This window comes from Rhinatrema bivittatum, chromosome 8 (assembly GCF_901001135.1).
Source record: "Rhinatrema bivittatum chromosome 8, aRhiBiv1.1, whole genome shotgun sequence".
In the NCBI taxonomy this organism is placed as follows: Eukaryota; Metazoa; Chordata; class Amphibia; order Gymnophiona; family Rhinatrematidae; genus Rhinatrema; species Rhinatrema bivittatum.
This window is the reverse complement of record NC_042622.1, coordinates 168,851,956-168,877,059: the sequence shown is the minus strand read 5'-3', so window position 1 is coordinate 168,877,059 and position 25,104 is coordinate 168,851,956. Positions and strand designations below refer to the sequence as shown.

Sequence of the window (25,104 nt, the reverse complement as noted above, 5' to 3'; positions counted from 1 at the left end):
CCTTGTCCATTGGCCCTTCCTATTTAAGACACTAGAGTGCATGGGCTTTGGTAACTTCTTTGTTACATGGCTAAAGAAGCTCTATGATCACCCGTTGGCCAGAGTAAAAATTAAACGGCAGCTACGGGGCGACGTTCCCCATAGGCCGTGGCACGCGATGCCCATTATCGCCCCTGCTATTTGCACTATTCCTTGAACCCTCTACAACGCGTATTCGGGCGGCTCCCTCCATCGTGGGCATCCGCAAAGGACAACAGCATTTCAAAATCTCACTGTTCGCAGATGACATTATGCTTACCCTTACGAACCCTTCCTTGTCCCTACAGGGAGTTATGCAAGAACTGAGGGCTTCTAGTGCTGTTTCGGGCCTCAAAGCTAATTTTGATAAATCTGAAATTTTGAATATTAATCTCCCTCCTCAAGACATTGCTCCTTTAAAGACGTATCTCCCCTTCAAATGGGCCAAAACAGCATTAAAATATCTGGGAGTTCGTATTGGAGCTAATGTTAGTCAATTATTCACACTGAATTATACACCCCTCATCCAGTCCATCGAAAACGACCTTAATAGGTGGTCGAGGAACACACAATCCTGGTTAGGATGCATAACCATCATTAAAATGAGTGTTCTCCCTAGTTTTTTTTATATTTCTTTACAACCATCCCTATTCTAATACCATCCTCTGTAATACGTAGGTGGCAGCAAAAGATTTTGGGGTTTATTTGGCACAAGAGATGCCCCCGGTATCTAGGTTCACGTTATATTTACTTAAAAATAGAGGTGGGCTGGGAGTCCCAAACCTTATGTGGCACTACTGTGCGGCTCAATTACGAGCTCTTTTCGTAATTCATAACACAAAAAACGTTCCACAATGGGTCCTATTAGAACAAACAGTAATTGGGGAAATATCGCTCTCGGCACTCCCGAGGCAGCCTAAGACCACCTGGAAAGCGATCTCCTAGATACCTTTTGCGTTGATAGGAAAAGAACCATACACTCCCCTCACGCATCTTTTTGAAAACGCTATCTTTCCCCATGCTTCCAGTTCCAAAGCATCCCAATTATGGGTAGATGAGGGCAATAAATGTATTGACCACCTACATATACAGGGGTCCTTAATGACGAAGGAGGAACTTAGCTCATGTTACAACCTGGGGCAGGTGGACTTTCTAATGTATGCCAAAATCTATCATTTTGTAAAATTGGCCACCAGAAACGGCACACTATGCCTTACTGTCTCATTATTTGAAAACTATTGTATGAATGTACATTATATGAAGAGTCTTATATGAAAAATATACACCCTTTTGCTTGGGAGGACATTAGTGCAGCCCCGACAACAGGAGATCTGGAAAGCAGACTTCAGACATAAGAACATGCCATACTGGGTCAGACCAAGGGTCCATCAAGCCCAGCATCCTGTTTCCAACAGTGGCCAATCCAGGCCATAAGAACCTGGCAAGTACCCAAAAACTAAGTCTATTCCATGTTACCGTTGCTAGTAATAGCTTAGCAGAAGGAGAATGGGCACAGATATTCACATCAGCCTATAAATGCTCAATCTCAGCGAATCTACCAGAAAACTGTTACAAAATGCTGTATCGATGGCACTACACACCCTGCCATTTACATCGCTTCATACCCACTATCTCTGAGGCTTGCTGGAGGCAGTGTGGGGGAACTGGTTCTTATTATCATATCTGGTGGCAATGTGGGAAGATAAGCAGTTACTGGTCGGAGATCTTTAAGTGGCTTTCATCCACAATACATTTACCCTTAGTGGTGGAAGCGTGGCATGCATTACTGACATTACCTATAGAGTCTCTGAATAAAACAACACAGCGTTTTATACAACAGGTGTTTATTGCAGCTCGAACTGAGATTTCAGTCCATTGGAAAAAGTGTTACATACCCAGTTTAGCTAAAGTCTTACAGAGAATACACGGTTATTACCAACTGGAACGTCTCACTGCGATCATTCACGACCGTATGAAATCATTTCACATGATATGGGGTCCCTATACTAAGTGGCTCGAGGAACAAGCTTAAGGGAAGCTCCTGACTAACAGTTATGATTTTACAGCGGGACATTGATCAGAAGTATTTACTTTCAGGATCCTTATGCAATGCTCTGTAGATGGAATGAGGAAATCATTCTTTAAACTGCTTTGCATCCTTTAATGTACTGCAACCATCCAATCACCATTTGCTTGCTTATAATCTGTTGCCGGTGGGGGAAGGAGGGGAGGACGGGAGACTTATGGTATGAAACTTTAAGTGATTGTATGTAATTATTCATCATATCTGGCATACTGTTGAAGTTAATTGGTTAATTTGTTTCTTTGGCAATTGCTGTAATTGTCTATTTTTTTGGAATCACTTAATACAAAATGTTTAAATACAAATCCTGCTGTTGCTCCTTGTGACCTTGGGCAAGTCCCTTTACCCTCTGTTGCCTCAGGTACAAAAATTAGATTGTTAGCCCTGTGGGGATAGGGAAATACCTCCAGTACCTGAATGTAATCCGCTCTGACGTGTACTTTGAAGTGCCGAAAAGCGGACTATAAAAAATCTAAATAAATAATTCTTTTAAGTTCCTGTGCTGGTCTGTAGGGAAGACCTTAAGGCAAACGTCACTACGAAACAGATGACTGAGGGTCCATGACCTGTAGACTACGTTGTGGCAGCAAAGGATCCACAGATATGGCACCTCTTGGGTCACTGACTGTGAAAGACAGACGGAGAGGGGAATATGATTCAGAGGAGAGGGAATGCACGCCGGAGGCGGTTTCTGTGCTGCTCAAAGTGCACTTTGGAAACGAGACGCTTGGAAGTGGGCTCTCCGTGCTCCCGGCTGAGCTCTGTGGTCTGATTCCTGGGTTTTGTTCTCCATGAAAGGCTTGTGAAGTTCAAGCTGGGCACTATGTGCTCAGAACATTAATTCTCTGATGAAGTCATAAGCAGAGAGAGCAATCCACAGTCAACGGGCAGCAACCAGCGCCGTGCTGGAGGTGGTTGCTGGAAGTCGCTTGTTGAATTATTGCTCCTAATTACAAATAAAACTGGCAGGACCTGAGGGGGTAAAAACTGAGCCAAGACTCTTTTCTTTAAAGAGTGCATATGGTACTATGGATGAAATTTTGGGGCTTACCACATTTAAAACTCTGCTTTAACTATACTGCACATGCAGCCCCTGCCCACTGGCAGCGAGAGCACCCCCTAGCCCTTCAATCCCTGGAAACCACTGGAATCCCAGGAATACAAAACGTGCTGAGGACAGGGGGAGGGGAATTAGTCTCCCTTCCAGGAAGAGCCACCGAACTCCTCATCTGTCATCTGCTGCCTCCTCAGTGGTAAATGAGGTGGGGAAGAGGAGCCTTAAAAAGATACAAAATCCATCGCTAACTGTGGGGGGCGGGTGGGGAAGTGGTGAGTGACCCCGATTTTCTCAGTGGGGTTCTCGAACTTCCCTGACACATGCCCGACTTTCCAGAAGCAGAGCTAGAACCATACACCCCCAGATAAGAGGGAGCAGGTCCCCTGCTATCCACACTTCTCCCTGACAGACCAGCAGAGGGCTGGAGGTTTTCAGGCCCATGGACAGGCACCAGGAGACAGAAGTTTGGGTCTAGGCTGCAATCTCTTCTTTGCAGATTAGTGAACATACACCCATGCACTCCAGGCCAGCGCTCCACATACCCCAAGCCCCGTACTGACATATCAAAGCGCCTTGTTCAGCCACATTACTTCATTCTTCACTGCCTTCCACTGTGGTTGCACTCGCGGACCTCCCTGGTATGCGGCTTATGGCTTCCACTGCCCCATTCAAATACTTCCACCCCTTTCCAGCTTCCCTTTACTCGACTTCTGCTGCATTTGCATTCGAGTTGCAATGCGGCCCTGGCACCCGCGCCTTTATCACATGCATTGTTCCAGAGAAGGGATTTCTTTGCCGAGAAGGAACAAACATGAAAAGAAAACTTCTACAATACCCTGTTCACATCTGTTATGGCAACGGTAAGCAAATCACACGATCTATGCAAACTTCAAGAAGCTGCCTGTTGATTAAGATTAGCTGAATTGAGAAACATAGAAACATAGAAATGATGACAGAAGAAGACCAATAGGCCCATCCAGTCTGCCCAGCAAGCTTTCACATTTATTTTCTCATACTTATCTGTTACTCCGACTGCTGAGTTCAGGGCCCTTATTGGTAGCTTTTTGATTCTAATTTTCTTCCACCCCTGCCATTGATGCAGAGAGCAGTGTTGGAGCTGTATCAAAGTGAAGTATAAGGCTTAATTTTTGAGGGTAGTATCTGTCATATAGAGAAAGTTACCCCGATGTTTGTATACTCATACTGCTCAGATCAATGCCTTGTTAGATGTTGGCTGGATGTAAATCCTATTTCTTCATTCCCCTCCCTGCCGTTGAAGCAGTGAGCTGCGCTGGATATGCCTTCAAAGTGAAATAACAGGCTTAATTGGTTCGGGGTAGTAACTGCCGCAACAAGCAATCTACACCCTCACTTATTTGTTTACCCAGACTGTGCAATTCAGTCCTTGATGGTTGTTGTCTGATCATTAAAACCTTTCAAGTGTCTGAATGTCTGTATCATATCACCCCTGCTCCTCCTTTCCTCCAGGGTATACATATTTAGATTCTTCAATCTCTCCTCATACGTCATTCAATGAAGACCATCTACCTTTTTGGTCGCCCGTCTCTGAACTGCCTCCATCCTGTCTCTGACCCTTCGGAGATACGGTCTCCAGAACTGAGCACAGTAATCCAGGAGAGGCCTCACCAAGGACCTGTACAAGGGGATAATCTCTTCCCTTTTCTTACTAGATATTCCTCTCTCTATGCAGCCCAGCATTCTTCTGGCTTTAGCTATCGCCTTGTCACATTGTTTCGCCGACTTCAGATCATTAGACACTATAACCCCAAGGTCTCCCTCCTGCTCCGTGCGCATCAGCCCTTTACCCCCCATTGAATACATTTCTTTCGGATTTCCACACCCCATATGCATGAGTCTGCACTTCTTGGCATTGAATCTCAGCTGCCATAACTTCGACCAATCTTCCAGCTTCCTTAAATCCCGTCTCATTCTCTCCACGCCTTCTGGCGTGTCCACTCTGTTGCAGATCTTAGTGTCATCCGCAAAAAGACAAACCTTACCTTCTATCCCATCCACAATGTTGCTCACAAAGATATTGAACAGGACCAGTCCCAACACCGACCCTTGCGGCACTCCGCTCATCACCGCTCTCTCTTCCGAGTAAGTTCCATTTACCACCACACATTGTCTTCTGCCTTCAACCAGTTTGCTATCCAGGCTACCACCTTGGCACTCACACCCAAGCTTCTTGTTTTGTTCACAAGCCTCCTGTGCGGGACCATATCAAAAGCTTTGCTAAAATCCAAGTAGATGACATTGAGCGTTCTTCCTCAATCCAATTCCTTAGTCATCCAATCAAATAAAAGTCGATCAGATTTGTCTGACAGGACCTTCCCTTGGTGAAACCATGCTGCCTTTGGTCCATCAATTCTGCTGCTTGTAGACAGTTCACTATTCTTTCCTTCAGCAGCGACTCCAATACTTTTCCCACCACCGAGGTGAGGCTAACCGGCCTGTAGTTTCCAGCCTCCTCTCTGCTCCCACTCTTGTGAAGCGGGACCACAGTCGCTCTTCTCCAATCACTCGGCCCCACTCCCGTTTCCAGGGATCTATTGAACAGGTCACACAGCGGAGCCGACAGCACATCTCTGAGTTCCCTCAGTATCCTGGGATGAACCTCATCAGGCCCCATGGCTTTGTCCACCTTCAGTTTTCCTAGCTCTTCCCATACATTCTCTTCCGTAAACGGAGTTTCATTCATTCCACTCCCCTCCAGTTTCTTGTTAACTAGCAACGGTCCTTCTCCCGGGTCTTCTTAGTTAACACCGAACTGAAGTATTCGTTTAGGGGCGGATTTTAAGAGCCCTGCTCGCCTAAATCCGCCCAAAACCGGGCGGATTTAGGCGAGCAGGGCCCTGCGCGCCGGTGAGCCTATTTTACATAGGTCTACCGGCGCGCGCAGAGCCCCGGGACTCGCGTAAGTCCCGGGGTTTTCTGAGGGGGGCGTGTCGGGGGCGGGGCCGAGCGCCGTGCCGTTTTCGGGGCGTTCCGGGGGCGGGCCCGGGGGCGTGGCTACGGTCCGGGCGGTCCGGGGGTGTGGCCGCGCCCTCCGGACCCGCCCCCAGGTCGCGTCCCGGCGCGCTAGGGGCCCGCTGGCGCGCGGGGATTTACGTCTCCCTCTGGGAGGCGTAAATCCCCGACAAAGGTAAGGGGGGGTTTAGACAGGGCCGGGGGGTGGGTTAGGTAGAGGAAGGGAGGGGAAGGTGAGGGGAGGGCGTTAGAGGATTCCCTCCAAGGCCGCTCTGATTGCAGAGGGGGTAGTAGTATATATGGTGACGCCCCCTCGAAGCTTGTGCTGACTCCATCTGCTGGATTGGGGACATAACCCACGGTCTGGACTGATCCATGGTACTACAGGAACGAAAATTAGCAGGTAAGGAATAATTTTCTTTTTAGGTTGATTTCATTTCAAACAAAACAAATCCCTAACAGCTCTAAAACACCTGAATATTTTTTAGCTTTTTATTTTGGCAAATAGTGCCCACTATTTCCCCAACAAATGTCTGAAAAACAGCCCCCTGCATCCCCCACTACCCCCTTATCTCTTCCATAGCAATGGTGCAAGGGTGAAAGGAGCAGGAGTGATCCCAAGTCACTACTGCCCCACTGATTCTGCTTTAAAAAATGGAGCAGACTGGCCCTGTTTTATGGCCTGAAGCAATCTGACTCTAAAACAAGTTTTATGGCCGTAAAATATGGTGCCTGCTGGCCCCAAGAACGGTGCCATCTTTAAGGTGGAACTGGCAGGGCAGGAACAACCGAGGATCAGGGAGCGGGGATGCTCCTGCCCCTTTCACTCTTGGTCCAGCATTATGGAAGGTGGTACAAGCATTTCTTTTTGTTTTGTTTTTTAATTTAATGCTTATTTTGGTTTGGTAAATGAACTGAACCAAAATAAGCATTAAACAAACTTGACAGAGGCAGGTGGCACCTTATAGACTAACCGATTTATTGCGGCATGAGTTTTTGATGAAGTGTACTCTATTCCTCTAGCCTCTGTCATTTTTGTTGCTCCAGACTAACATGGTTACCCCTCTGGAGATATTAAACAAACTGAATCCTGAAAAAACTCCCCACTAAAACGAAATGGAAAGCTTACACCGCACATCCCCACATGGCAGCACTGAAGATTCTCAGAACAAAATGTCATTGTGCAATGTGGGTTATAAATATTTTAAATAAATAAGAGACCCTCTCTGACATCACTCTGTGCCCCAACACTCTTCCTCCTCCCTAGGGCGACTGAAACATCCACGCTTCCCTTCCCTCCTCTGTGTGCCCAGGATCCCTGCTGCTCTCCCAAGCTCAGGCATTTCCCTGTCAATAAACAAACAGCAGGGTCAGGAATCTTGCTTCTCCGCATCGGAAACCAAACACAATATCAGGACTCCTTTGAAAAAAATAAAAATAAAAAATTCATCTTTTGCTGTCAGGTCAACCAGAGGCATCTGTCTCAGGGGCCGCTCAGCAGTGTTGTGTTTCTGCTGGCCAGTCCATCCTGAACATCCTCCTCTCTCAAGACCTCTGACCCATTAACAACTAATGGATTGGGGGATGAACTCAGGGGTGGCCCTAGTACTACACATGAACCGGAGGGAAGAGAGGAGAGGGCTCCATGCGCAGGAGGTGAGCCTCTTACAGTGGAGATGAGCCTCTAGAACGAGGGGGATCATGGGATGAGGGTGAAAGGGGGCAGACTCAGGGGTAAATCTTAGGAAGTATTTCTTCGCAGAGAGGGCGGTGGATGCGTGGAACGGCCTCCCAGTGGAGGTGGCGGAGACAAAACCAGTATCTGAATTAAAAAAAAAAAAAAAAGGTACGGGATGGGGGATCTCTGAGGGAGTGGTAGGGATTGTAAAGCTAAATTAATTGGGTGGATGGGCAGACCGTATGGGCCATACAGTCTTTTTCTACCATTATATTTCTATTAAGCAAAGGGGAGAGGTGAAGCTAGGAGAGGAAGGAGACGAGAGCACAATTTCTGAGGTATTAAAATAGCCGTGAACTGTTCTGACCTGACATTACTGACACTGGAGAAGAGAGCTCGGGCCCTAGTCCTTCTGACTCCACTCGATTAGGAATCTGGCTTAATGGGGGAAAGCTGCACTGCAGCTGATACAACTTGCCAATTTCTGAAAGTGGATTGGGCTTTTTTTTTCCATAGCCTTGCAGCAGTCTGTTTTTATAAATGCGCAACAAAAACGTTTAATGACAAGGAAGTGTAAAAAAAAATCCCAGAAAACCAGATGCAAAGTTAATTTCCGAGAGGGTGTCGCATCCCACTGGCAGAGCCAGAGCTGAGCCCGACATTAGGAAGCTGCAGCCGGCGAGAAGAAGCCCCGCACCTCCCGGTGTTTGCATGCCGCACACACATCCAAAACCCAACTGCAAGCTGCAGGCCAATTAGGCTCCTAACTTTGGCACTCGGGCTCCTGAACTGGCTTCTCTTGAATATTTACTAGGGCCAAGTGCCGAAATCTCGGAGCCTAAGAATGGCGTTAGAACAGAGAAATAAAGTTTGGGGCTTAGCACTCATGATCAGGCACCAGACAACCAACCCAGCAGCCTAAATCTAGGCAAATGCGAGAGCAGGTTGGAATCCAGGAGGAAAGTTTCGGCTGAAAGTTTCGATACCCACGTTTCACGGATAATATGCAGCTTTTTTTTTTTTCTCCCAACATTGGCCTCCTAGAGACTAAGGACTATGCACCACCTGCCTGCTCTCGTACTCAGAAAAGCAGCAAGAGACATACCTGAAGGGTTTTTATATCAAGAGGTCAGCTGGAAGCTAGAATAAGCTCAGTCGGCAAACACGCCCTATTGTCAGGTCCAAGTTTTGTTAAATTCTTGAGGGGATATTCATGTTTAAAGATTTGGCAAGCAGCTCACTGGCCCTTCCCCTCACCCTCGGTTGGAGATCCAGGTGGAAGGGAATGGGTGGCCAGTGCTTTAAATAAAAGCCACGAGGACACGCGGCGACTGGTGGGCTCAGTGTATTGTGGTGTTAGATGTTTCTGTTCTGGTTTTATTATTAATACATAAAAATCTGGCACGTCACTGAACCTATAAAGGTTTTGCACCAAGAGAGACCCCGTGTGAGCAGGAAAAACATACAAAAGTATTGTTTTCATTTTTCTGAATGGTCTAAAATGCCTTCCTGTACTGATTGCATGTCACACTTTTTCTGCCAACAAAAAGATTGTTAAAAAGGTGAAGAAAATATATGTATTCGGTACAGATGAAATATGGCACGGTCACGAGAGAGAAGAGGAGATGAGCATGAGCCGAGGAAAGCCGGAGGTGAGAGAGAGAGTACAGGGCGCAGCTGGCCTGGCATTTCTCCTAGCCCTGGGAGTCGGGATTATTCTGGGCGAGAGTGAACGATTTCAGCGTGGGGGACACGCTGTGCCAGACCCCGGCTGCTGGTTACAGGGCGCCCGCTCGGACATTGCTATAGCTGATGGAAAAGCAGAAAACGTCCGTTCTTTCTGTATGAGAAAGCAGCTCTTACCGGATAACCCTCCGTCTTCTTCTGACACCATTTCAGCAGACCATTCCTCTTAGAGCCCCCGTACTCCCTGGCCAAGGCAGCTAAAGGGTCCTTTCTTTCCACACTAGTGCAAGAAGAAAAGGGCAGTCAGTATATGCTTGCAGAGCGAAGACTTAGGAACTTAACAACGGCGACGCCGGTCCCATCCTACATCCCAACATAGTGACCTGGCCCTGACATTCTTAATTCTCAAAATCACTGTACAGGGGCTCTCTGAACGAACAGCGCTCGACTAGGGAATGGCAGAGGAAGCCTGAGCATTTCAGGAAGCGTTAGGTCCACCTGAGACATGCTGCTTTTCTCCCATAACACACGAGGCTTGGTGTTGCACCTCCCTCAGAGAAGCAGGGCTGTCAGTCTGTATGGACAGTAGGGCAGAGCTGTAAAGCAGGACTTGACCTGAAGCCAGCTGGCCTCTCCCGCCAGTCTCCATGCAGCTCGGGTATCGATTTCCCGCAGGCTGTGACACCTTTCAGTGAGTCAGCAACGGTGACATACATGAGCTTCAGAGACCCTTATCTTCTTCGGAAGGGGTGAATGTGGTCTTTAAAGCTTGAGTACGTCACTGTTTTTGAGAAAAACTGGTCCAACGCAAGCTATCACAGCCTGTGGGGAATCGAGCTTCCTTCAGGACCAGCTCTGGAATTCTGCAACCCACACAGCTGTGAAGCAAAACCAAGTCACTGATTTCAGCTTTGTTCAACCTATCTGTGTCTGGGCAACTGGCTGCTCCACTGGTTAAAAACAAATTCCTCCCTGACCTCTGATAGAGCAATGGAACAAAACATATATCATTTGAATCTTGTAATCATCAGGAAAGCTCCTGGCTGCAGGTTTTGAGGGACAGGTGGGCTCTACTACTGCTGCTTAGAATTTCTAGAACAGGCCTCCTCCCATTCCACTGGGATGGACTCATTCTTCCCTTCCATCCTAGAATCCACAGGGATGGGCCTACAAAACCTGAAGACTCAGCTCTGATCCAGTGTTTTGTGCGTATTAAAACGGACACTGGGCGGGTCATTTTATGACATTACAACAACGGGCATAAGTTACATCAATTTATGCACCCAAACTCACCCGCACAAGGCTAAAGCTATTCCTTGTAAAGTGTAACTTGTGTTTGAGAATTTCCGCGCACATATACATATATTTTTTTAAACCAAAAGTATGCGCTTAAAACCAGACTCCTCCTCGCCTTCTGTGCACGTAAGCATGCATGAAATGGAGTTCAGTGCATAAACCCCGGGCCATCCACATGCGGAAACAGCTTTGAAAATTCCACCCCAAGAGGGTACGTGCATGAGTCACCTGGAGCATAATCACGAACAGGCAGGACAGAAATTTTACCAACTAGCTAAATGTTATTCCAAACAGCTGAGGATGATTCTCCCAGCAACAGAGCCATGTCAAGAGCAGATTAAGGTGCTGAGATTGCCCTGTCTGAAATCCGTCCTCTTCATTCCACACTTTCATTGCGTGCGCATTTTTAGCAGAACTGCAAGGAGCCAACCCGGTGGGGAGGAGGAGAGGAAAGGGGGGGTTAGGTCAGTAGTTTCCATAACATTTTGAAAAGCACAGCATTTTACACTCCTCAGCCATCTGCACAAGACAGCAGGAGCAAGATATGAGGCTGTTTTTAGCGTGAGCAGTTTACACTCATCTTAACAACATAAAATTTTTGCCATACTGGGTCAAACCAAAAGGTCCATCAAACCCTGTATCCTGTTTCCAACAGTGGCCAATTCAGGTCGCAAGTAGCTGGCAGGATCCTAAAATGTCACCAGAATTCATGCTGTTTACCCCTGGGTTAAGCATTGGTTTTGCCCAAATCCATTTTAATATTGGTTTATGGACTTTTCCTCCAGGAACTTGTCCAAATTTTTTTAAAACCCAGCTATACTAACAGCTTTCACCACATCCTCAGGCAACAAATTCCAGAACTTAATTATGCATCGAGTGAAAAAAAATATTTTTTCTTATCAGTTTTAAATGTATCACTTAGTAACTTTATTGTGTCTCCCCTGGTCTTTGTACTTTTCAAAAGAATAAACAATTAACGTTTACTTGTTCCATTCAACCCATTACTTTATAGAACTCTATCATATCTCCTCTCAGCTGTCTCTTTTGCAAGCTTTTTAGCCTTTTCTCAAAGAGGGAATCGTTCCAGCCCCTTTATCATTTTGGGCGCCCTTCTCTGTACCTTTTCCAATTCTGCTGTATCTTTTTTGAGATGTGGTGACCAGATCTACACACAATACTCAAGATGAGGTTGCACCATGGAGTGATACAGAGGCATTATGATATTTTCTGTTTTAGTCTCCATTCCTTTCCCAATAATCCCTAGCATTCTATTTGCTTTCTTGGCTGCTGTCATGCACTGTGTAGAGGATTTCAACGTAATATCAACAATGACACCTAGATCCTTTTCCTGAGTGGTGACTCCTAATGTGGAACCTTGCATTTGTGGAGCCATAATTTGAGACTCTTCCCTAAGTGCATTACATTTGCCATTTGCATGCCCAGTCTCCCAATTTTGCAATTTCTCACAATCCTCTTGTGATTTAACAACTTTGAATAAGTTTGTGTCATCGGCAGATTTGATCTCCTCATTTGTCCTCATTTCCAGGCCGTCTATAAATACATTAACAAATCCCTGGGGCACTCCACTATTCACCTTTCTCCATGAGAAAAATTTACTATTTAGCTCTACTCTCTGTTTTATATCTTTTAACCAGTTTCCAATCCACAACAGGACACTGCCCCATCCCATGACTCTTTAATTTCCTCAAGAGTCTCTCATGAGGGACTTGATCAAACACTTTCTGAAAATCCAGATACAATATGTCAACTGGCTCACTTTTATCTACATATTTATTTACACCCTCAAAAAATGTAGCAAACTGGTAAAGCAAGACTTCCCTTGGCTAAATCCATGTTAGCTGTGTTCCAATAATTATGAGCGACTGTATGTTCAGTAATTTAGTTTTTTTCTATAATAGTTTCAAATTTTTTCCAGCACTAACACCAATATGTAGTTTCCTGGATCATCCCTGGAACCCTTTTTAAAAACTGTTACATTGGTCACCTTACAGTCTTCAGATAGCTGATTTTAATGATTGTATACTTACTATTAGCAATCTGTAAACTATTTTATTTTTCAATTCTTTCAGCACTCTGGGATGTAAACCATCTGGTCCAGGTGATTTGCTACTCTTAGTTTGTCAATTTCCTCTATTATGTCTTCCAGGTTCACTGAGATTTGTTTCAAATCTTCTGAATCATCACCTTTAAATATCACTTCTGATATGGGTATCTTCCTTACACCTTTTTCAGTAAAGCCCAAAGTAAAGAATTCATTTATTCTCTCTGCTATGGCCTTGTCCTCCCTTTAGTGCTCCTTTTATCCCTCAGTCATCTAATGATCCAATTAAATTCTTTGCAGGCCTTTTGCTTTCAATGTTCTAGAAAAAGGTTTTATGAGTTTTTACTTCCTCAGTAAGCTTCTTTTAAAATTCTCTCTTTATCTTCCTTATTGATGCCTTGCATCTAACTTGCCAGTGCTTATGCTATTTTCTCTTTTCTTCACTCAGATTCCTTTTCCATTTTTTGATAGAATTTCTATTGGCCTGAATAGCCTCCCTCACCTCACCTTTTAACCATGACAGCAGTCAATTGGGCTTTTCTCCACCTTTTAATGTGAGGCATACATTTGATCTGGGCTTCTAGGATGGAATTTTTAAACAATGTCCATGCCTGATGTAAACTCTTAACCTTTGCAGTTGATGCTTTCAGTTTTTTCCTAACCATTTTCCTGTCAACATAGTCTCCCTTTTAAAAGTTAAATTATATTGCAGTAAATTTCCTTAGTGTCCTCCCTCCAGTTACCAAGTCAAATGTGATCATGTTATGGCCCCAACACAATTACCTCTCACACCAAAATCATGTATTGCACTAAGGATTAGGTGTAAAATAGCTCTCCCTCATCGTTTCTTGTACCAGCTGCTCCATGAAGCAGTCATTTAATCTAGAAATTTCATCTCCTTAGAATGTGACATTTACTCAATCAATACCAGGGTAATTGAAATCACACCTTATTATTGTGCTGCTATTTTTGTTAGCTTCCCTAATTTCTATTAGCATTTCATCATCTGTCTGTTCATTCTGGCCAGGTGGATGGCAGTACACCTCTACTACTATTCTATTCCTCTCTCACATGAAATTTCTATCCATAAAGGTTCTATGGTCAGCCCTGGATTTGTCAATAGGCATACCAGGCCTATGTGTATGGCAGCAAAAATGTGTGTGGGGGGGGGGGGGGGGCAGTAGGTTGGCTGAAGATTTGCTGCCTTCCAGTTGTGCTGGCAGAGAACAGCTCTCTGCTCCCCCTCCCACCTTTCAGGTAGAATACAGAGAACAGGAAGGAAGAGAGTGAGCCTGGATCAGACAGAGCAAAGAAGTCCATTTTGGGGAAGTTAGAAGGGACTGAGTGGGGGATCACAGGGGGATGAGAGGGGATCAGCTGGAGGGGTGCATGTGCTTGGTTTGTGCGTGTGTCTATGCAAGATTGAGCAAGAGATTAAAGAGGAGATGCAAGGGAGTGCAGGACCAGAGAAGAAAAGGGGGCACCAGCCGCCACCTCTCCATGCCCCCCACCCCTCACCCCTCACCCCCAACACAGAAACACTGAAATTCACATCCTCTTTCTTTTGATCTTGGATTTTATCCCTCAGATACAGGAACCTCCAATCCTTTCTCCCTCTCCCATCTCAGATTCCTGATCTCCCCTCCCCTCGATCTTCCCCATCTCTGGTCCTCCTCCCTTTCTCTCAGCTTCTCCTTCTCTCCCCATCCCTAACATCTTTTTCCCATACTTATACCTGAGATCCCATTTCCTCCCTCTATAAAAAGAAAAAAAAAAAAGATTATACAGACACAAGCAAAGTTTATAATATAAAAGATGAAAACACTTGTCAACGTTATGTTTGAATTCTCACATTTTTGCTATAGGATCTATCTCTGAGCTGTCGCAGGAAATTGTGGGGATGTGTTTCGTAGACCTCCTGCTGTCAGGGTCAGAGAGACTGGCCCGTGGTCCAGGTGTTCAGAGCCAGGGAACTTGACCAACAGAGCCACAGGGACTCTGAGACAGCAAAGAAAAATTCAAGAGAAGATAGGGTTTCTTCTGTGGGCAATTCTCCCTACTGGACCAGCAGTAGGTGTGGCCCTACTAGACCAGTATATAAGGAAGTCCCATCTACCATATCTTTGCTGGTCCAACAGCTCAGCTGGCTTCTGAAACGCTATCAGTTCAGCTGTTGGTCTCTGGCTCTTTCATGTTCCTTGCCCAGTTTGTGCCTCAGTTCTTGCCCTCATGTGTTCCCTTTTCCTGGATCCTGTCCATGCCCGTTTCCTGCACTGGTCCTGCACTCCAGTCCAGCTTGGTTACCTACTTCATTGGAAAGTCCTGGTGGTTGAACCCATGGGCTCAAGCCATGGGGAACGGCAGCTGTCGCAAGGTGAAGACATCCAGCCCTTGCAGGCCTCTTCAGAGCACTGACTGTGACAGCTGCTCCCTGAAGTCTTACCTAATTTCGGGGGGAGGGGATCAGATCTAATCATGATAAAAAAAAAAAAAGCAGGCCTAATGATCTCTAATTTCTCTGGCACAGAAGCAAAAATCCTAAATCCATCACTGTCTACAATGCATTTTGTTTCCAGCAGAACTTTTATCCTGTTTCACTCTGTGCCCTCTTTAACATATAGCACCGCCCCTCCACCAATTTGAAAGCGGCCAGACAGCGTCTCTTTAGAAATTAGTGTAAACCATAAGAGCCATTTGCAAAGTGCTCCCAAAGAACATAAACTGCAGATAGAGCAACCAGGGCAATGGTATTAAGATTAAACACCACACAGAAAAGAACAAAGGTAATTGCAAATTAGAGAATGCACAGACTTGTCAAAGGAAAGAGCTAGCAGTCTGGGAGAGCAAAGCTGGCGGCAGTGTGCCACAGTCTCTCCTGAAGATATTAATATATATTACATCAGATCTAATCATGATAAAAATGCAGGTCTAATGACCTCTAATCTTCTCTCAGGCACAGAAAGTGGAGATGGGCAGGGATTGGTCTGCTGGAGAAATGAAAGCAGTAATTACAAATCTAAACAGTGGAGAAAGCCCTGGGGATTAATGGTGGCTAAGCTGGATTTTATGAAGAGTGGCATATGATATTCTCAAACTGCTAATGAAGAAAGGCAGAAATGCATCTGAAGCAGAACAGTGCACGGGTCAGGAGACTTATCTCTCCTGCAGAGAAATCGATTCCTCACAGTCTCCCAGACCTTCTATTGGACCAAGATGATAATCATCATTCATTGATATCTTAGATATAAACCTTCAAGACTACAGAGGTGTCTTTTCACCCGGCAGTTTCCTCCTGCTGGTTTGGTCTCCAGCTCAAGCCATAACTGGAGCTGGGATTTTGAGCTATGAGATGTCATTCATAACTACTTGGAGATTTCTCCTCTATTTTATAGGCCCTCTCTTCACCAATGCGCCTGCAGTGAGAGTCCTTCAGACTGAAACCTGCAAACATGGGCCATAAATCCAGCCACTAGGTGTCACCCCTGAGAAATCACCAAGACTCCCACACCCCTGAGGCTATGAACTCTGCAGCATCCCTAGGCCCTACCAATGCAATGGATGACCTGACTTGAGGATCGATCCAGGGACCTTCCGCATGGCCCTTGCCCCTCGAGCCATCAAGGTGAGCCCAAGAGAAGCATCTTTCTCAGGTGCCACAGAGTGACAATTCTACTGCTTCAATAAAAGGCATCAGAACCTAAAAAGAATGCCCCTATTCTAAATAAAAGCTGTGCTGCTCTTACTGTCCCCACCTCACCCCTTCCCTTTTCTCCGTCCTCCTAAGAGGATGCAGCATTTGCCTTGAATGTCTTCAGATATGGACATAAAAAGTGATGGGAATCTGCTCAAGGACCCTCAAACTATGTTAGCAGAGTCAATTAACAAACTCAGCTCCATGGTCCAGGGAGAAGACTAGAGAGAGGAGGACACAGACGTGACAACGCACAGGGCCCTGGCAATCCTACTCAACACAAAAATAATTCAAACAATATTCTTATTCTTTTAAGAAGTGTCTGAATTTTTAGATGTTTAACAAATTAAGGATTTGGTCCTGACCTTATTCTGCTCTGTATGATCTCTCTTTCATATTCTGCTGTGACTTTTTTTTTTTTTACACCCATTTTACAACATCACAGATCTTCAGAGGCATTTTCACACATTTCTCAGAACACCATGGACACCAGGCGACAGAGATATCAGAGGCCAGCGACTGCCATGGCACAGTCTGATCTCTCGCTCCAGCTTCCCATGGAGACAGAGCAAAGGTTCCATTGGAAACACTGACAGCATCACACTAGTGAGAATGGGAAACAGCAGGTAACCTCCGCCGAGGCCAGGAAACTGTGTTCCAGGTTTGAGAACATTGCAGAAGAGGAAGATGAATGTCAGAATACATTGGGAGGAGCTAGAAAAAGGGAGAAAGTGCACAGGAGGATGAGACCCAGAATGCACTTGGAAGTGAGGAGGGAGGGAGGACAAGGCCCAGAATGCACTAAGATTGCAGAGAGGCTAGGCTAGTACCCAGTATGCACTAGGAAGGGAGTCAGAGTAGGAGAATCAGTGTTAGCTTCTCACCTTAGTTTACTCTGGGACCTGAAGCTGCTGGAAGCCAGTGCTGACATTTTGGTGCCAAAGCTGAGTGACAGAGGGTTGCCCAAGGACTCCAGAGATGGACTTTTGGAAAGGAAATAGTCAGGCTTCAGTTCTTCTGCTCGCCTCTTTAACATGTCTGCGGGAAGAGAAGCTATCAAGTGAATGAGGTGGTTGGGAGAGGGGATGTCACTGAAGTCTCTGCAGATGAGTGATGAGGGTAGTAGGGTGACTATCTTCCCAGGACTGAGATGGTAGCCAAAATATGTGATATAAGAGGCCATTGTCAGTATTCTGAAACTGGACATGGTTGTGAAAGCGACTTATTAGCAGGTTGATGTTGAGCCTTCACTTGACCGAAGCAGAATGGTTTTGTTATTCTGCAGTTTGCAGCCAACCAACTAACCTGCTAACTATGGGGGCCATCTGATGTTTCTCTGACGCACATGAGCAACATCACAGCGAAGCAGGCAATGGAAGGCATGCACAGTGTAACTGATGCGTTATTACAGTAAACAGATGACTCTTGAGGGACATCGGCACGAGGAAGTGCTGTTCTAGGAAATGTCCTTGGTGGCCTTCAGCCTCTTTTCCTTCCTGAGGATACAAAGCAGCAGTCAGCAAATGCCTTTCACAGGGAGCAGGGCAAAACAGCACCAGGAAAGTCCAGAGGCTTGAGGAGACTCTGGCTGTTGGACAGTCTGTGACTTCCTGGGCACAGCATTTGCTGGGATCCAGGAAAGCAGAAGTCCTGGTATTCTGCACCCTCTGGGCCTTTTCATCTGCTTCAGTCCTACCAAGGCAGAGAGATCATGCTTTTTACTCACATTTTTTTTGTCATTTTCACCGTTGAGTCCACTTTATTTTAGATGAGAAACAGTAGTGATATTATATTTTTCTTCTGCTTGTTGATTATTTACGGGTAGGCTGGCCCGTTTTATTGTTTTACAATTTTATTGGTTTGTATTTTTACGTTTATGTTATTTTTAATGAATGTTGTCTAATACTCGCAGTGGGCTATTTGATGGATATTGTGGAATAAAAGATAAATAATTCATGTCACTTGGCTGGTGTATATTTTGCACACCCTGCTGCAGGCCTCCAATATGTTTGATACACAGAAAATGCTCCCTCCTTACACTGAATTTTTTTCATGAAAATGTAAATTCACTATAAGAAGATTTCCACCCTGACTCCCAAATATAACGCCATGAAACATTGTATGGCTTAAGAGCCTAGGGCTTATACTATCAGCTCTGAGCTATCTTGAGGTAAGCAACTGCAGTGCAGAACGGACCTTCAGAACAGCAGCTCCAGGGTTATCCTCTCACACAGGTGGTGCAGGAAGCATGGAGCGGTGCAGAACAGCAGCTCCAGGGTTACCCTCTCACACAGGTGGTGCAGAAAGCATGGAGCGGTGCAGAACAGCAGCTCCAGGGTTATCCTCTCACACAGGTGGTGCAGGAAGCATGGAGCGGTGCAGAACAGCAGATCCAGGGTTACCCTCTCACACAGGTGGTGCAGGAAGCATGGAGCGGTGCAGAACAGCAGATCCAGGGTTATCCTCTCACACAGGTGGTGCAGGAAGCATGGAGCGGTGCAGAACAGCAGATCCAGGGTTACCCTCTCACACAGGTGGTGCAGGAAGCATGGAGCAGTGCAGAACAGCAGCTCCAGGGTTACCCTCTCACACAGGTGGTGCAGGAAGCATGGAGCGGTGCAGAACAGCAGCTCCAGGGTTATCCTCTCACACAGGTGGTGCAGGAAGCATGGAGCGGTGCAGAACAGCAGCTCCAGGGTTACCCTCTCACACAGGTGGTGCAGGAAGCATGGAGCGGTGCAGAACAGCAGCTCCAGGGTTACCCTCTCACACAGGTGGTGCAGGAAGCATGGAGCAGTGCAGAACAGCAGATCCAGGGTTACCCTCTCACACAGGTGGTGCAGGAAGCATGGAGCGGTGCAGAACAGCAGCTCCAGGGTTACCCTCTCACACAGGTGGTGCAGGAAGCATGGAGCGGTGCAGAACAGCAGCTCCAGGGTTACCCTCTCACACAGGTGGTGCAGGAAGCATGGAGCAGTGCAAGACAGCAGATCCAGGGCTACCCTCTCACACAGGTGGTGCAGGAAGCATGGAGCGGTGCAGGATAGCAGCTCCAGGGTTATCCTCTCACACAGGTGGTGCAGGAAGCATGGAGCAGTGCAGAACAGCAGCTCCAGGGTTACCCTCTCAGACAGGTGGTGCAGGAAGCATGGAGCGGTGCAGAACAGCAGCTCCAGGGTTATCCTCTCACACAGGTGGTGCAGGAAGCATGGAGCGGTGCAGAACAGCAGCTCCAGGGTTATCCTCTCACACAGGTGGTGCAGGAAGCATGGAGCGGTGCAGAACAGCAGATCCAGGGTTATCCTCTCACACAGGTGGTGCAGGAAGCATGGAGCGGTGCAGAACAGCAGCTCCAGGGTTATCCTCTCACACAGGTGGTGCAGGAAGCATGGAGCGGTGCAGAACAGCAGCTCCAGGGTTACCCTCTCACACAGGTGGTGCAGGAAGCATGGAGCGGTGCAGAACAGCAGCTCCAGGGTTACCCTCTCACACAGGTGGTGCAGGAAGCATGGAGCGGTGCAGAACAGCAGCTCCAGGGTTACCCTCTCACACAGGTGGTGCAGGAAGCATGGAGCGGTGCAGAACAGCAGCTCCAGGGTTATCCTCTCACACAGGTGGTGCAGGAAGCATGGAGCGGTGCAGAACAGCAGCTCCAGGGTTATCCTCTCACACAGGTGGTGCAGGAAGCATGGAGCGGTGCAGAACAGCAGATCCAGGGTTATCCTCTCACACAGGTGGTGCAGGAAGCATGGAGCGGTGCAGAACAGCAGCTCCAGGGTTACCCTCTCACACAGGTGGTGCAGGAAGCATGGAGCGGTGCAGAACAGCAGCTCCAGGGTTACCCTCTCACACAGGTGGTGCAGGAAGCATGGAGCGGTGCAGAACAGCAGATCCAGGGTTATCCTCTCACACAGGTGGTGCAGGAAGCATGGAGCAGTGCAAGACAGCAGATCCAGGGTTACCCTCTCACCCAGGCTGCGCATGACAACTGCTCGGGAGTAATCTGAGATTCTCCACAGATGTCATGGCATGGACAGAATGTGGCAACCCTGATTCACGAAAAAGAACCGCTACTCGTTATTATGAACAGAATGTGGCCCTTTGAGGGATAGCTTGAGGGTGGGGGGCTGTGCACCCAGATTTCAGCTAGACACAAAGTACCATGAAGGAAGATGTTAAAACAGACAAAAATATCCTCCACAGTACAGCGCACAAGACTGCTCTCCAAACAGGAAATATTCCTTTAGCATTCTTTTGGGATTGGCTTTTATTATTTCTGGATCCCCTGCTCAACCTCGTGGCCTTTTCATTATCTAAAACTAAATCCAGGAGGATTTGATTTCTTAAGAAAAAAATATAGGGAAACAAAACACCAGAAAAGCAGGCGAAACCCACATACAAACATGACCAGTGTCCATGGCTGCACAGAGGCCTCACAGAGGCTGGCCAGCACCTGGGGAGCAGGGGCATTATCGGACTGCACAGCTGTGGACTGGCCCCCCTCACCACACCCCCGTCCTGCAGATCCTCGCTACCACTGCGGCCTTTGTTGGGTGGATCCTCGCTGTTGGAAAGGGGTGGGCGACACACCACAGCCTCTTCCATTTCAGGCTCTTCTTGGCAGCAGTCATTCTCAAGGGCTAGTGCAAGCTGTATACGCTCGCTGCCTCCCAATTCTTCTGCAAAAGTTACTTGCATTGCATAGGAGAGGTTTCGGAGGTGTACCCGATTCTTCTGCGGAGTCCATTGAACTCCACAGGAAATGTGTTAGGAAGGAACACTCAGACTTTGTTCAACAGCGTCACAGAGGTGCTGCAGGACACTCAAGTCTTCCTTCAGAGCCAACAGCAGGTGTTACAGATACTCAATCCTTCTATAAGGTCTATGAAATTCTGTAGCATATTTGCAGGGCTGGTGGAAGCAGTAGGCGGACTAGGCAGCCATTTAAAGCACTAGGTCTGGGGGGGTGGGGGTTCCATCTCTTCCTTCCCACCCACACGGGCCCAGAAGAGGAAGTGGGGTTCTGTGGACCCCTGCCAGCTGGAAGGAGGAGAGGCCATTGTGGTGCCAGAAGGAGCAGGCTGCAAAATTGGCTGCATGGCCAAAAGGAAGAAGAAGCGAATAGGTGTTGGCCCATGTGGCCGAAGAACAGCGAGGGTGAAGGAGCAGAAGCTCCTGACCTCATGACCCAAAGAAAGAGGAGCGCCATTTTTCGGGGCTGGGGTGGGGAGGAGGCGGAAGAGGGCTGAAGGAAGATGCTGCTGCTTGTGCTTCCAAAGAGGAAGGCAGGAGGAAGGGCGCACGTCTGAGGGGGAGGGGGAGGGAGCGAGGAAACACGTGTGAGAGGGAGGGAGCGAGGAAGCACGTGTGAGAGGGAGGGAGGGAGCGAGGAAGCACGTGTGAAGAGGGGGAGGGAGGATGCATGCGTGTGTGTATATGAGAGACAGAGAGAGAGAGAAAGAGAGAGAGAGAACGTTTATGAGCAATCCCTCCTCTTCACATCTCCCCCCACTAATCCATGCCAATCTCAAGCAGATTGGAAACCAAAACGTTCCCAGGTTTGGAGAGTGGGGCATTTATTTTTATCCCGATTAGTTTTAATGATTGTGTGCTATTTGATGAGTCTTTTGTTTTGAAATATTTTATTGGTGTTTGGGAAGTTTTTAAAAATATTTGAGCTTTTAATTACTGTTCTACTCATCAACTTTTATGATTTATTTTCATTAGTATGGTTTTATTATGATTGATATTTTGTATTTAGCATAAACAATTTTTATTGCATAGTAAAGGTAACAAGACAGTAACAGCCCGTCGGACAAAGGTACACTTCAGAGTCCAACGGACAACCGCACAGAGAAGTTGCCATTATATATCCTTACAAAGTAGATCCCCCAGTTCAAACCCCTTCCCCCCCCCCAGCAGACCCATAACCCAACATACATACTGTGATGCAAAGGGTGAGACTATATCGACCCGTACAGTCAAGGTGCAAGACAACATTGGTCAATTGTTCAAAATCAAACTCCTCGCACGATGTGGCAACTCCTGAATATACGGCTCCCAAACGTCCAGAAAACGACGGAGTTGTCGAGGGGAGGCACGTGCTGTCAAGTGTTCCATTTGCATAAGTCTGTGGAAATGGTTCCGCCAAGCCCAGAAGGACGGCGCCACGGCCTCTCGCCAGTGCAAAAGAATCATCTTTTTACCTACAAAACAAGCTTTCATAAAAAGCAGACGATGTCCCACTGGCCGCAAACGTGCCAGGGGGATAGACTCGAAAAGAATCAGCAAGGGGGAAGCTCGCAGGAACACTCCCAACAGTCTTGTCAAATAAGCAACCACCCTTTTCCAAAACTGCTGGATTGTAGGGCATCCCCAGAAGAGATGGGCCAGAGTACCCACCCCCGTGCCACACTTCCCACAGGCGGCCGAGGAGACCAATCTAGCGTGAAACGCTACTGGTGTAGATACATACGCCCGCCAGAGAAATTTGAATTGCATCTCCCGGTAGTAAGAATTGGGAGAGATGCGCGCTATGCGTCGAAAACAAATGCCCAATTGGGTAGCCGTGACCTGAAATACCCCGTCCCTCTGCCAGCGGTCAGCCAGGTCAGAACAGGGATTCCGATAGGTAAGCTTCCGCAGGTGGGCATAGTAATGAGAGAGAGAAGGCACAATGGTTCCCTTTAGTAAAAAACACTCCACCAAAGCTTGGAAACCGCTCAACTGAAAACCAGCCTCCGGAAGGGAACGAATATAATGGGCAATTTGAAAATATGTAAACATGGGAATATTGCCAAAGCCATACAGGGAAGACAGTTGAGCAGGCTTCAGCAAGTGACCCTCACTGTCTAAGACATGGCCCACCTGAGTGATCCCCCGAGCCGCCCATCGCCTGAACACCACAGATGTCGATCCCGGAGAAAAATCTGGATTGCCCTGCAAGGGAAGAAAAAATACACAGCCCTGCGGGATTTGCAAAAGTTTAAGCAACCGGAACCAAGCTCCTCGAATAGGGCGTACCAGGGCTGCTATGGGATCAGGAATGCTCAATCTATCCCAGGAAGCCTGCAGGACATACCGCAGATCGCTAGCCCCGCACATCTCACGTTCAGAATCTAAGTTAACAAAATATCCCTCTCCAAGTAACCACTCTCGAGCTACCCGTAAATTGCTAGCCCAATTATAAAAACCCAGGTCTGGGACACTCAAACCTCCCCCACCCCATCGACCCTGCAAGTGTTTCAAGGGGATCCGTGCTCTCCTCCCCCTCCAAAAAAACCGCCGCATGCCACCCTCAAGTCTTTGAAGGTCACGAGCCTTAAGTCGAACAATCAGGTTTTGGAAGACATAGAGCCACTTAGGCAAAATGGTCATTTTGAACAGGTTAACCCGACCAGTCAGGGACAGCGGAAGGGAGCCCCAGTGTTGCATACGTTCTAGAGTGAAGGTAACCAAGGGGCCTATATTAAGGGCATAGAGTTGGGGTAAGTCTACAGTTAGGTAAATGCCCAGATATCGCATGCCGCCCTCCGCCCACAACAAGGGAAATTGGCCCCTCCAACCGCTGCGCAGGGTAGGAGGGAATCCCAACGCCTCAGACTTATCACTATTTAATTTGAAGCCAGAAAAGGACCCAAACCCACCCAGAATGGACAACAAGGGGTCTAGGGACGCAACCGGATCGGTGAGAAAGACCAGCAGGTCGTCGGCGAAGGCCGCATACTTAAATGCCTGATTCCTAAAACGAACTCCCTTGACCGACCTATTCGCTTGTATAGCTAGAAGAAGCGGTTCAAATTGAAGGACATACAACAAGGGGGATAAGGGGCATCCCTGACGTGTACCCCGCGTAATGGGGAACAGGTCGGAGTAGGATCGATTAACCGCAATACGCGCCCCTGGGTCTCGGTAGAGAAGGCGGATCGCATTCTGAAACCAGCCAGTGATATGCATGGCGTCCAACACATAAAATAAATAGTCCCACTCCACCCGGTCGAACGCTTTCTCTGCGTCAAAATTAATAGCCAAGTAAGGGGCTTGGAATTGGGTACAGAGCGTCATGGCTATCAGCACTCGCCGAATGTTTGTGGAGGCATAGCGCTTCCGCACAAATCCCACCTGACCCGGCTGGACAAGGGAAGGAAGCATCAAGGCCAGTCGCTCCGCTAAAAGTTTTCCCAGGAACTTGTGCTCCGCGTCTAAAAGGGAAATAGGCCTATAGGCCGATGGATTTAACGGGTCCTTCCCGGGTTTGGGGAGCAAGGTAATGTGGGCAACATTACTACCCGGCGGGAATGCCCCAGCGGCCACCAGCGCATTAAACACATTGGTCAGAGGAGGGACCAGGGAGTCCATCAACACCTTATAGTATTCTGAAGTGAAACCATCGGGTCCCGGAGCCTTAAACCCCTTAGCCTGCCATATAACCGCCCGAGTTTCAGCCTCTGAAATTGGATTATTAAGCTGAGCCTGTTGTTCCAAGGTCAGCTGGGGGATGTCTATATTGTCGCAAAATCGGCGGCAGGACGCCATGTCCTTG

The 25,104-nt window shown here is 47.3% G+C and overlaps 1 protein-coding gene across 1 annotated transcript in view; it reads right to left on the bottom strand.

Annotated features, from left to right (window-relative positions):
• Nucleotides 1–25,104, bottom strand: part of SPECC1 (sperm antigen with calponin homology and coiled-coil domains 1) — a 183,303-nt gene that overhangs the window by 42,905 nt on the left and 115,294 nt on the right. Inside the window, exons 11-12 of the mRNA XM_029611519.1 lie at nt 17,447–17,600; nt 9,691–9,793 (exon numbers count right to left, since the gene is read on the bottom strand). Coding sequence (XP_029467379.1) covers nt 9,691–9,793; nt 17,447–17,600 — 257 coding nt within the window. The remainder of the gene's footprint in view (nt 1–9,690; nt 9,794–17,446; nt 17,601–25,104) is intronic.